The sequence below is a fragment of the Colletotrichum paranaense genome (assembly GCF_030867605.1).
Source record: "Colletotrichum paranaense strain IMI 384185 chromosome Unknown Scaffold_16.1, whole genome shotgun sequence".
Classification (NCBI taxonomy): Eukaryota; Fungi; Ascomycota; class Sordariomycetes; order Glomerellales; family Glomerellaceae; genus Colletotrichum; species Colletotrichum paranaense.
This window is the reverse complement of record NW_026848974.1, coordinates 803,100-815,320: the sequence shown is the minus strand read 5'-3', so window position 1 is coordinate 815,320 and position 12,221 is coordinate 803,100. Positions and strand designations below refer to the sequence as shown.

At 52.5% G+C, this 12,221-nt stretch overlaps 4 protein-coding genes across 4 annotated transcripts; 3 read left to right on the top strand and 1 right to left on the bottom strand.

Annotated features, from left to right (window-relative positions):
• Positions 1-1,893: 1,893 nt before the first annotated feature.
• CPAR01_14759 (uncharacterized protein) lies at positions 1,894-2,321 on the bottom strand (the record flags this gene model as incomplete). The annotated part of the gene is made up of 2 exons (XM_060499009.1): positions 1,894-2,143; positions 2,209-2,321. The coding sequence occupies 2 exons, from the start codon at positions 2,319-2,321 to the stop codon at positions 1,894-1,896; spliced, it is 363 nt and encodes a 120-aa protein (XP_060342472.1).
• Positions 2,322-3,787: 1,466 nt separating this feature from the next.
• CPAR01_14758 (DNA-directed RNA polymerase I subunit RPA2) lies at positions 3,788-7,526 on the top strand (the record flags this gene model as incomplete). Its single annotated transcript, XM_060499008.1, has 2 exons — positions 3,788-4,255; positions 4,317-7,526. The coding sequence occupies 2 exons, from the start codon at positions 3,788-3,790 to the stop codon at positions 7,524-7,526; spliced, it is 3,678 nt and encodes a 1,225-aa protein (XP_060342471.1).
• A 1,195-nt stretch (positions 7,527-8,721) lies between these two features.
• Positions 8,722-8,904, top strand: CPAR01_14757 (uncharacterized protein; the record flags this gene model as incomplete). The annotated part of the gene is made up of 1 exon (XM_060499007.1): positions 8,722-8,904. The coding sequence occupies one exon, from the start codon at positions 8,722-8,724 to the stop codon at positions 8,902-8,904; it is 183 nt and encodes a 60-aa protein (XP_060342470.1).
• Positions 8,905-9,067: 163 nt separating this feature from the next.
• CPAR01_14756 (uncharacterized protein) lies at positions 9,068-12,016 on the top strand (the record flags this gene model as incomplete). Its single annotated transcript, XM_060499006.1, has 7 exons — positions 9,068-9,344; positions 9,393-9,526; positions 9,581-9,847; positions 9,899-11,067; positions 11,238-11,438; positions 11,570-11,619; positions 11,712-12,016. The coding sequence occupies 7 exons, from the start codon at positions 9,068-9,070 to the stop codon at positions 12,014-12,016; spliced, it is 2,403 nt and encodes an 800-aa protein (XP_060342469.1).
• Positions 12,017-12,221: the final 205 nt, after the last annotated feature.

The window sequence follows — 12,221 nt, the reverse complement described above, 5'->3', positions numbered from 1 at the left end:
AAAGACGGGATGGCGAGGGTTGATGGGTCGTGGAAGTGACTGAGTACCCTGGATCCGGCTCAAGCTTGGGGTCGGGGGACTGGGGTCGGGAGGGGAGGGGCACAAGCTGTAGGATGAACAGTGCCGAATTTGGAGTCGCAAGAATTGGCGGTTGGGGATGAAAAGACGACTGGGAATAACCGCGTTGACAGGGTCTGCAGCGGTTACAAGATCAACGACTAGGGTTTCATTCGTTTGCTTCTACCGGATCATGTGGATCTCTCCACGATAGGCGCGAGAGAGGGCTGCGATCAGGGACGAAATTGTAGGTCAACCGGGTGCCGGTGCACCTGATTTCGGGTGAGTGCCTTTGCAGTACGTTATGTGCGGCAGCGGCATGGAAGTCAATCCACTGACGACAGCAACGGCAGCGGTAGCAGGGATGAGATGCGAACGTGGCGGCGGCGGCGAAGGGTGATTTTCGACAAGGACCAGCCTACGAGGCGGTTGTTCAATACCACGGCGCTCGATCCGACTATGATGAATCTCTTTCGCAGAAGTGGATGACTTGACTAAAGTACGCTTCCGTGACCTGGTGTGAAAGCTCGTGGATCTGCTCCCGGATGCCAATGTCAAATGAAGGGGATGTGACGTATGGTTGAAATTAATGGTGCTTGTAATCCGGTGGGCGAACGGCTAAGGTAGGCAGAGGTAGACGGCGACGAGGCGCGATAGCCCAGACGTCCTGGAAGTCACCAGAACCCGATATGGGTGGGCCAAGTCGGTCTTAGCCGGCTTAGGTTGAAGGGTTGCAGCGATTCGAACCGTGGTGTCCAAAGTAAGGCCAAGACATGCAGACTTCCAAGGCTAATAAAGGAGGCCCCGAATTGATGCGGTGGGCGCGAAGGCTGGCTGTCCACCTCGGATGTTGTTTAGTCGGCCTCAGGGTAAGGTAAGGTGTGCAAGGTAAGATTGCTCAGGTGGTCGCGTTTGCGGGTGGATGGGTTGCGGGTAGATGAGTAGATGGTAGATAGATTCCCCAATGAAGAAAGATATGTCGACAAGGGGAAGGTGAGAGGAAGGATGAAGGGCGCGTGAGAACCCAGATTGTTGCGGGCGGCACAACTCCAGATCTGTCTGGCAATCCCCGTCAAGCAACCTGCGAGGGCTGACTGCGTGCGGGCCGAGGCAGGACGGTGCAAGGAGAGGGGAGAATGGTCGTCGACGTTGGGCGTCTAATGACGTTGTGACTGTGATGAGAGGCGAGGCGAGAAACGGGCGGCTCGCCGACAAAGGCGTTTGTTGGTGGCTACCTTTTTTTTTTCCTTTTGGAAGGATCACCAGCAACGGAGGTTGGGTAGGGTTCTGCAAGCGGGACGAAGAATTTATGCAGGCTCGACCTTGAGAGGTAGCCAAATGGGTATTTCGATGGCGCGAGCTGAGTGAAAGGCGGACCGGGCTGGATGAACAGAAAGCAATGAGATGGAAGCCTCGAGTTTGCTAGGAAAGCAGGATGCAGATCGGGAGTATTTAGCAACAACGGCGCATGGTCAGGGAATGGCCGTAAACTAGGTGAAGTAAGGTAAGGTAATGAAAGGAATGGACCGTAAGGCAGGCTGGGCTCTTTCTCCAGGCAGGCAAGCACGCGGGCGACAAAAGCCGCAGACAACCCAATTATATTCATGGAAGGCAGGAGCCTTTTCCGTAAGATGTACCTTCCACGGCTGGGGGTTAGTATGCCCGGTACGGGAGAAAAGGTTGAGGCAAGGAAGGCAGTAAGTCGCTTCAGTCTTACGCCCAATGGAAGGTGCGGCACTTATTAAGCTAAGGAATGGAATGGTACTTACCTACCTTACCTTAGGTAAGGTGAAATAATCTCCGTTTTCTCTACCTTGTCTTGCTTTCTACGCTTCTCTAGATCCCGTTGTCAGTGGGCGTGGAAGGGACTATGAGAATAGAGGATGTAGGCGGGGGAGAAGAAGGGAACTTGCCCATTCGTTTGTGAATAGTCTGGCAGAACAAATGCGCTGAGCTGGCTGGGTGATCTGACGACCAAGGCTCGAGAGAACTCCCTACTACAGGACAGAAGAAAATCGTAATTGATGTCTGCGATATTCTCTTCCGAGCTAAGGTGGTGTCATTACACAAGCAGTAGGTGTTGGTACTGTTCATTGCCCTCAGTTACCTTGGTGTGCTTAGTGAGGTGTGAGGTAGATGGAGAGATATTACTGCGTAAGTACGGAACCTTGACCAAAAGCTGGAGAGGACAGGGGCTTGGCAGGTGAGACAGGCAGAGGCCAAGAGGCAAGGGCGGCAGCATATGTTATGCATCCTCCGGGCATCACCCTGTCATCATCTCATGACGGATGCGGAGTCGCGGAGACCGTGGACTACCTTACACAGAGTGAGAGCGAGAAGTATGTATCGCGAGGACCTCGGTGGGGGTTATCTCACGTAGAATGTCCATGGAGATGCCTTAGCTCCTAGCCTCGGTGAATCGGGCCCCAGTTAGTGTAGATTGGGCTGCAAGTCGCCAGCTGCTCGCTGTAATTCCTACTAATTAGGAGTCTTCCTTTGCTAGTTGCATTCTTAGGAGACTCCCGAAATCTAGATTCGGCGGGGAGGGTACCCATCCACCGCGAGTATTGGTGAGAACCAACGATTTTGGTGGTGCGGCATGACCACTTTACGCCTAAAGGCCTGGCCTGACTTGACCTTACCTCACCTCACCTACCTCACTTCACCTCTCTGCTACCCTACCTTCCAATTAGTGCGGAGAACTGTTACACCTTAGGCTGCCCAGTGAAGGTTGCTTACCTTGCCTGACGGATCCCACTTCGGGCTGGAAATTTCCGTCTTGCTGAAAGGTTTCCCTGGATGGATGGGTTCTACAATCCTATGTCAGAATTTGCTGTGCTGATTCGACTTAGTATGACCACTCAAGTTCATTGCGGCATGGCGCTGCCGCCAACCCAATGTACCATCTCGATCATCAGACGAATAGAGCAGAGTTCCGTCAGCGAACCCGGGCGATGACAGCCACCAACCATTGACGCGTCCACTTCCGCCTGCCATTCCCAGCTGTCGGGTTCACATCACGTTGAGTGACCAACCGGGTCCAGTCAAATGTGACTGAAAGTTCGTGACAGATTAGAGGTTACGAACCATTGGTGTCACAGTCAAGAAAGCTGCAGGACACGCAATATCCCTTCTCTACGACTAATCAACTTCGGCATCCACAAGATAAGAAAGTAGAGCAAGGCCGTGTCTGAGATGGAGGCTGGCGTACGGACAAGAGTGGGTCGGTCTCCGTGGATATCGGGCGCCTTTCATAATCGGAACGCCGAGAGCATCTCAGTCCCGGGTGCACAATCCCGCGACAGTGGGGTTCCGTCTACGCGGGCCCTCCATTCCGGACGAGCATTTCAAGATCAGGGCCCCGCACCTCAGATAAAGCAACGTCCTCGCACTGTCTTGGATAACGGCCTGCACTTTCGACGATGCCGCGCCATGATTGGACGATGCAATTTTTTCCGCTCCAATCTCCATAATTATTTTTTTGTTTTCACCGAAGACCCGACTGTCGCATCCCAACCCTCTGCGATCCAGAAACCCGGTGCAGTAGGAAGAAGTTTACATTTTCGCCCTCCTTGTCTCTGTCGCGTTTGTCTTGCCCAGGGAGACCAGTCCTTGATATTGCTACATCCACATGACATAGTCCCCTGTGAGCCAGCCATTATTCACTAAGGAAGAAGTCAAGACTTAAGCTAACAATCGCAGTCGCAGGCAAGCGAACGAGAGAGCGAACATGGCGCCATCAGCGACAAGCACCGAGTGGGATCACCAATACAATACCGTTCGTCGCGAGAACCTTTTTCGCAACCCCCCGAAGGATCACACGGCCTATCCTGCCCTGCAAGAGGCTGTGAGCCCTCACATCGACTCCTTCAATGCCTTGTTCACAAGTGACGACAAGAGCCTCCTCGCTCGAGGCATAGAGGATATTGGCACAAAGACGTATCTTGATGGCGACGACAGGGCGGGCCTCGAAGGCAAGAACCGCCTGTCCGTACGAATCAAGAGTGTAGCGCTGCAAAAGTCCCAGCTACCCCCCTCCAACAAGTTCGCCAGGAATCGTGAAATCCTGCCCTCCGAATGCAGAGAGCGTCATTCGACGTACCGAGGCAGGCTATCCGCCACCTTCGAGTACAGGGTCAATGGTGGTGATCCGAAAGAATTTGTGCGCGAGCTTGGACAGGTGCCAATTATGGTCAAGGTAAGTGCTTTTGTACACCAATTGCAAACCTGACGGCGGGGTGCTAATGGGGGATTGGCAGTCCAACAGATGTCACTTGGAGGGCAACTCTCCGGCTCAGTTGGTGCAAAGAAAGGAGGAATCCGAAGAACTGGGCGGTTACTTCATCGTAAACGGTATCGAGAAGATTATTCGACTGCTGCAAGTCAACCGAAGGAATTTCCCCATGGCGATCAACCGACCCAGTTTCCAAAACCGAGGCCAAGGCTACACCCCGTATGGTATCATCGTCCGATCCGTCAGACCAGATGAGACATCTCAGACCAACGTTTTGCACTACCTGAGTGACGGAAACATGACGTTCCGCTTCTCCTGGAAGAAGAATGAGTACCTTGTACCGGTCATGATGGTTCTTAAGGCTCTCGTCGACACAAACGATCGCGACATCTTCGAAGGACTGATTGGTCTCTCCAACACGAAGTCGGCCAAGAACAGTTTCTTGACGGACCGTGTCGAGCTGCTGCTCCGAACCTACAAGTCATACGGACTCTACAGCAAGACCGAGACGAGAGCCTACCTGGGAGAGAAGTTTCGCGTGGTGATGGGTGTACCCGACACCATGTCCAACTACGATGTCGGCACCGAGTTCCTGCGCAAGGTTGTTCTTGTTCACCTTGGTAACATCAACGTCACCGAGAAGCAGGACAACGATAAGTTCAAGATGCTGTTGTTCATGATCAGAAAGCTGTATGCTCTCGTGGCAGGCGACTGCGCCGTCGACAACCCTGATGCTGTCCAAAACCAGGAGGTCCTTCTTGGCGGTTTCCTGTACGGCATGATCATCAAGGAGCGCCTTGAAGAGTTCCTGTCGACTGCTGTCAGATTGTCTCTCCGCGAATGGACCAGAAAGCACCCGGCCACCCCCTTCACATCGCAGGACTTCGCCAAGGAGTTCCCTGCCAATATCTTCAGACACGCCAATGAGAACCTTGGAAACGGCCTGGAATATTTCCTTTCCACAGGTAATCTGACCAGTCCTTCTGGTCTTGATTTGCAACAGACAGCCGGTTTCACAGTTGTTGCGGAAAAGCTCAACTTTCTCCGTTTCATCAGTCACTTCCGAATGATTCACAGAGGTGCCTTCTTCGCCGAGTTGAAGACGACAACGGTCCGAAAGCTGTTGCCCGAGTCTTGGGGTTTTCTGTGCCCCGTACACACTCCTGATGGTTCGCCTTGCGGTTTGCTTAACCATCTGGCTCACAAGTGTAAGATCATGACCGAGTCCGTCGACGCCTCCAAGATCCCTGGCCTTGTGGCGGAGTTGGGAGCTGTGGAGACGTCTTCTGCGGCTACAGATGAAAGCGTTGTCATCATGCTTGATGGCAAGCTCATCGGCTTCTGCACACCTCGCGAATCTCTCAGAATTGCAGACACTCTCCGTTTCTGGAAGGTGGAGGGCACTCACGGCGTTCCTCTCCAACTGGAAATTGGATACGTCCCGCCTTCAAACGGCGGTTCATACCCTGGTATCTACTTGTCTTCTGCGCCTGCGCGTATGGTCAGACCCGTGAAGTATCTTCCTCTTGATAAGGTGGACTTTGTGGGGCCTTACGAGCAACCCTACATGTCTATCGCCGTTGTTGAGAACGAAATCGTGTCAGGCGAGTCGACGCACGTGGAAGAAACTCCTACCAACATGCTCTCCATTCTTGCCAACATGACGCCCTTCTCAGACTTCAACCAGTCCCCCAGAAACATGTACCAATGTCAGATGGGTAAGCAAACCATGGGAACACCGGCAACGGCTCTTCGGCACCGCACGGACAACAAGATGTACAGAATTCAGAGTGGCCAGACACCGGTGGTACGATCGCCTCTACACAACGCTTATGGATTCGACAACTTCCCCAACGGCTTCAACGCCGTTGTAGCGGTTATCTCATACACTGGCTACGACATGGACGACGCCATGATTTTGAACAAGTCGGCACACGAAAGAGGATTCGGACACGGTACCATCTATAAGACGAAGAAGGTCACGCTGAAGGAAGAACAGAGAACGCGAGCCACCAAGAATATCACCAAGCTCTTCGGTTTCGCCCCCGGCGGTTTTGTCAAGGGATTCTATCGTGGCTTGCTTGATGAGGACGGATTACCCTACGTTGGACGCATGGTCCAAGAAGGAGATGTACTCTGCGCATGGCACACGGTGTCAGCAGACTACAGCGGCAAGCTGATCAACCTGGACGGACAGACACACTATGAAAAGTACAAGGAGTCTGAGACTGCATTTGTCGAGGAAGTACGTGTGCTCGGTAGCGAGTCGGGTAATGAGCCTGCCCAGACGATCTCCATCAAGCTCAGAGTTCCCCGATCCCCGGTCATCGGTGACAAGTTCTCTTCTCGCCACGGACAGAAGGGTGTCGCTTCCCAGAAATGGCCTGCTGTCGATATGCCTTTCTCAGAATCTGGTATCCAACCCGATATTATCATCAACCCTCACGCTTTCCCTTCTCGTATGACAATCGGTATGTTCGTCGAGTCACTGGCTGGAAAGGCTGGCGCGCTCCACGGATTGGCACAAGACTGCACGCCCTTCAAGTTCAACGAGGAGAACACCGCCGGTGACTACTTTGGTCATCAGCTGATGAAGGCCGGGTACAATTACCATGGCAACGAGCCCATGTACTCTGGTATCACGGGAGAGGAACTGGCCGCCGACATTTACGTTGGTGTCGTCTACTACCAGCGTCTGCGTCACATGGTCAACGACAAGTACCAAGTGCGAACGACGGGACCAGTCGTACCGACAACCGGCCAGCCCATCAAGGGTAGAAAGCGTGGTGGTGGTATTCGTGTGGGAGAGATGGAGCGTGACGCGCTGCTCGCTCACGGTACGGCCTTCCTGCTGCAGGATCGTCTGCTCAACTGTTCCGATTACACGCGATCCTGGATCTGCCGAAGCTGTGGTTCGTTCCTCTCAGTTCAACCAACCGTGTCACCTTTTGTGGGTAAGAAGAAGCAAGTCACGACAGTGCGTTGCAGAAACTGCGCAACCCGCCTCGACGCCGGCGACGCGGAGAGCGCCGCCAAGGTAGAGGGAGAGATCTGGGAGGATGGCCAGGGCAACCAGTGGGTCGGAGGCGAGAACACGACGGTTGTCGTTGTTCCGGGTGCGCTCAAGTTCCTAGACGTGGAGTTGGCAGCTATGGGTGTCAAGCTGAAGTACCGCATCGACTCCAAGGATGCGCCTCGCAAGGGCCCTTTGAAGCCCATGAAATCATTACCTTAGAGGCTTCGATCGACGGCGTTTCGGTAGACAAAAGATGTATTCCACCTTGTACATACATTATGACTTCTTAATGGACAAAAGTTCACAATGCTGGTCAGAGTGGATCTCGCCGAGTAGTGATGGGTTTCCCTGTCAATATTTCACGTTGGATTCAACCCCTAAATCAAGTCTCAGCTTCGCGTTCAAGACTCCAAGCCGAACTCCGAAGGGGTTTGACAATCGACATAGATGGTGTGAGCGTGGACTACGTAACATCAACATGTGTAGAGCGGTTACAATCAGATGCTGAACCGTTTGTCTCATGTAGGTTACCGAATCAACAAACAGTCATTTGGACGCACATCGTACACACAATGTCGGCAGCCGCCTTGTGCAGAGTCTGACCGTCGATTGGCGGCAAAGATCTGAGAGATTTCTCTGCGTCTCCGTCAACGATGGCGCAAATTTGGCTGACCAAACTCATGACGTACCTGAGAAGCCTCGTGGTATCCAAAGTTGTTGATTGTGGTTTCTCGTGGTCTTTCCAAAACCGAGGTAAGACAGAAGCTGTTGTAGCTCACCTTCAGGGTGGCTTGATATAGAAATGCCATGAGCCGCCGTGGGAAACCAAGATGTTTGAGATTGAGTCAGTGAAATCTTCATACCGATCAGGCTTCGCCCACCTAAAGACATCAGTTCTGAGAGTTCCTGCTCTGTCTGAACAGTTCCACCTGGCTTGACGTGTCACCGCGCCCTGCTTCTCAGCTATCAATGTGAGATACCCTTCAACCAGTGCTTGATTGGACAGCAATTTACACAAGGTACGATAGTGGTGTTTCTTGGAGCTTTGGGAGAAGGTACGCCATGTCACATTATGGTAGTTGGTCAAGAAGGCACGGCACGTTTTGTGGCAGGAAGATACCAAGGGCGAAAATCTGTGCCTTCCGCCTTAGTCTTCTTCTCTCACCAGTATCTAGGTTGTCACACCTCTCTTTCCCTTAATAGATTCGGATTACGTCGTGCAGAGGTACCTCGTCCCGACACCTTCCTGAATGACTCTGTTCCCGAATCTAGAGATTGCGGTTGGAAACCAGGAACTCAATGACGCAAGCACCATACCACCACGGCTATGCGGCGTGCCACTCGCATCCTGTTTGCCTTCCGTGACTACCTTAAAGTGTGCTTCAGTCCAAATTGCATTGTATTGGCACGGAAAATGTCCTTCGGTTCGTCCTTTTCGAAATTCCTTTTGGCCAGGCTATCTCCACCACAACTTGGACGTCGAGTCTGGCACTCATCAACATCCAAACAATCCCGGAATTTTGAACACGCTCATCTTGCTGTCATCATCACACCTGGTTCCCTTATTCAAGGCAATCTGGCTGTGCCGAAGTTTTGATCGACCTGGACAGCCCATACTTCGACCCTCTGACATCTACCACGTCTCAGCACCATCCTACGAGAACACTAATATTCATCGTCCTTGTCAACCTTCTCATACTCTTGGCTTTAAGCTAGCCGACTGCAGCAAAGGGGACGCAGGAAAGGCGTTTCGTTGCGCCATGCTTCTATCTCTTGTGTTCCTCGCTACCGCCGCAGCGGCCATACCCTCTCCACCGGCCTACGACTATGGCTTCGAAGCGGCCAAAGTGGTCAAGCGCCAGACACAGGATCCAATCATTGTCACCAAGCTGCCTTCCATAAACGGAACTATTCCTAACCGCCCCGACATCAGAGAGTTGAAGGAGAACCCCTTCAAGTGGAATCTCTTCCTCCTTGCTTCAAGCATGTTTCAGTTTACGAATCAAAGCGAACAGCTATCGTGGTATCAGATCGCAGGTAAGACTGAGTGGTCACTATCGCGTCGATTAGCTTTCTGATATACAGCAGGTATTCACGGCGTTCCTTTTGTCCCCTGGAACGGCGTGCCCGGCGTACCGGGAGGCGAAGAAAGGGGCTACTGCACCCACATGTCCATTCTCTTCCCATCGTGGCATCGCGCATATCTTGCTTTGTACGAGGTCAGATCCAATGAAGTTGTGACGCCACCCACAAAACGACTAACATCGTAGTAGCAAATTCTCTTTCAACTCATACAGATGATTGCCTCGTGGTTCCCAGACCCCACGGAACGAGCTTACTACCAAGCCGCTGCGATAGACTTTCGAATCCCATACTGGGACTGGGCTACTACACCGCCGCTCGGAGAAAGCGTCTACTTGTCTGAATTCGAGCAGCCTGCAATTCAAGTGTATGGCCCTAACGGATGGCAGACCATTGCCAACCCATTATACAGCTACAAGTTCCGGCCGCTGGACCCGCAGGTGTTTTCCCAAGGCGATGTAAGTAGTGGCTCCCACTTGATCAAAGAGTAGAATCCTAAATGAATCAAGTTTCCCCATTGGACAGAGACAATGAGAGCTCCCTTCGAGACAACGGACAACCAAAGCATAGCGCACTCGATCGAGCATGCCAGACCTGCACTTCAGCAACGACTCTATACTCTCCTTTCCAATTACAAGGACTTTGAACCCTTTAGTAACAAATTCTGGGGGATGGCGTCAAATCAGACGCAGTACGACTCAGTGGAGGCCTTGCACGATGCAATGCACGTGTTGGTGGGCGACCGCGGCCATCTGTATTACATTCAGTATTCAGCATTCGATCCGGTGTTCTTCTTGCACCATGCCATGGTGGAACGAATAGTCGCCATGTGGCAAGTTCTGTATCCTACCGCCTGGGTCACTTCTCAAGCCGCAATGGAGCCTTCCTTTACCATGTCGTCAGGGACCGTTCAAAATTGGCTCACGGAACTAAAGCCATTCTATGCGGACGCCAATGGCACCTTTTGGAACTCGGCGATGGCCAGAGACACTACGGCCTTCGGATATGCGTACGCAGAAACGAATCCGAGTCTGGGAATCCACAAGTCTGAGGAACAAGCTCGCCTCATAGCAACTATCAACAGACTATACGGCTCATCTAGCCCCTCAGGTCTGGCCCGGAAGCAACGGAGAGTAGCGTCCAAAAGAAAGGGGGGGCCGCTATCCCAAGTTCGAAAGGGAACTACTTCAAAGCATGTGCTAGACTTTTCACAAGACCCTGACCTTGAGACCAAAGTAGCGACCGAGGACGACATGTACACCGAATGGGTCGCCAATATTCATGTTCAGAATGGAGCATTGAATGGCTCGTTTGCAATCCATTTCTTCCTAGGTGAAGTTCCCGAAGAAGCCCCTTCTTGGGCATCTGCACCGAATCTCGTCGGATCAATGAGCGTATTTGCGATGAAGAACATGGGTTCAGGCAACCATGTGTCCGGAACAGTTCCTCTGACATCGGCCTTGATGCACATGGTCTGGGCGAGAACTATCTCAGGGCTTGAACCCGATGAGATCGTACCATTTCTCGAAGAACATCTCCAAGTTAGGATTGTCGCGGAAGGATCGATTGAAGTTGAAGCGACAAAGATAGATAGCCTACACATCCAGATCGCAAGCGCTCGTGTTCAAGCAACTAGACACGAGTGGGAACTTCCAAAATGGGGGCCGATGGTGGAGAGGTTTGTGCTGAGCCTCGGCTGATGCCATCTCTGCGTTACGATTACGAAAAGACTTAGTTACGGGAACATTTTCCTGGATCCATTGATTAGAGGACTTAGAGATAGCTGCTCTTTAATGTGTAATTTGTTTTTGACTTTCCGCCATTAAGTTGACTAGTTAAGAAGTAAAGCTACCAGTCACGTGGACTGAGACTAAAGACTCACCTTGAGCGTGGACCCACTTCCCAGAAACGGGATAGCAGCTTTTCCGAAGCTTCAGCCTTCCGTCACCCAGAACTGCCAACCTCAGTCGCGAGGTCTCGCATCCAGTCGTCTTTGCATTTGACGAACGCTCAACACACGAACGCCGCCGCCAAAATGAAACTCGTCAGGTACGCGCAATTGATCACCCTTTCCCTCCTTCTGCCGTCAATTTGTGTGCTGAGCCCTCCTTCTCAGAGATGCAGAAGGTCGCTCGCCGTAAAACAAGGCCAAAACAAAGCTGACCAGAACTTCCAACTAGATTTTTGATGAAATGCGCCAATGAGACGGTGACAATCGAACTCAAGAATGGTTAGTAGACTCTTGTCATTTTGTCCTGCGGCTCTAGAAAAATGCGCAAAGCGCTGCATATCGTTTGCCAGACCGCATACTGACGCGTACAGGCACCATCGTTCACGGCACCATCACCTCGGTCTCGCCGCAGATGAATACGGCGCTGCGCACAGTCAAGATGACACCGCGGGGCCAGGACGCCGTCTCGCTCGATACCATGAACATCCGCGGCTCGACGATCCGATACTTTATCCTGCCCGACTCGCTGCCTCTCGACACACTGCTCATCGACGACCAACCGAAGCCCAAGAACAAGGCGCGCAAGGAGGCGGAGCGCGGCGGCCCCGTCCGCGGAGGAAGAGGCGGCCCCAGAGGAAGAGGCCGTGGTCGGGGACGCGGTCGCGGACGTGGTTGAGCTGGGGTTAATGGGACAAAATGATGACACGCTGTTTTTTCGACGAGGGCCGACCGTCGACACCTGTTGTTACTGGGTCGACACCGACAACTGTTATGAGCGCCGAGAAAAGTTTCCTGCTTGCCTCAGGGAAAGAAAGACGGAAATAGTACTCGTGAATCATGAAGAAACTCTTCATAGGGGGAAATATCTATGCTCAACCCCC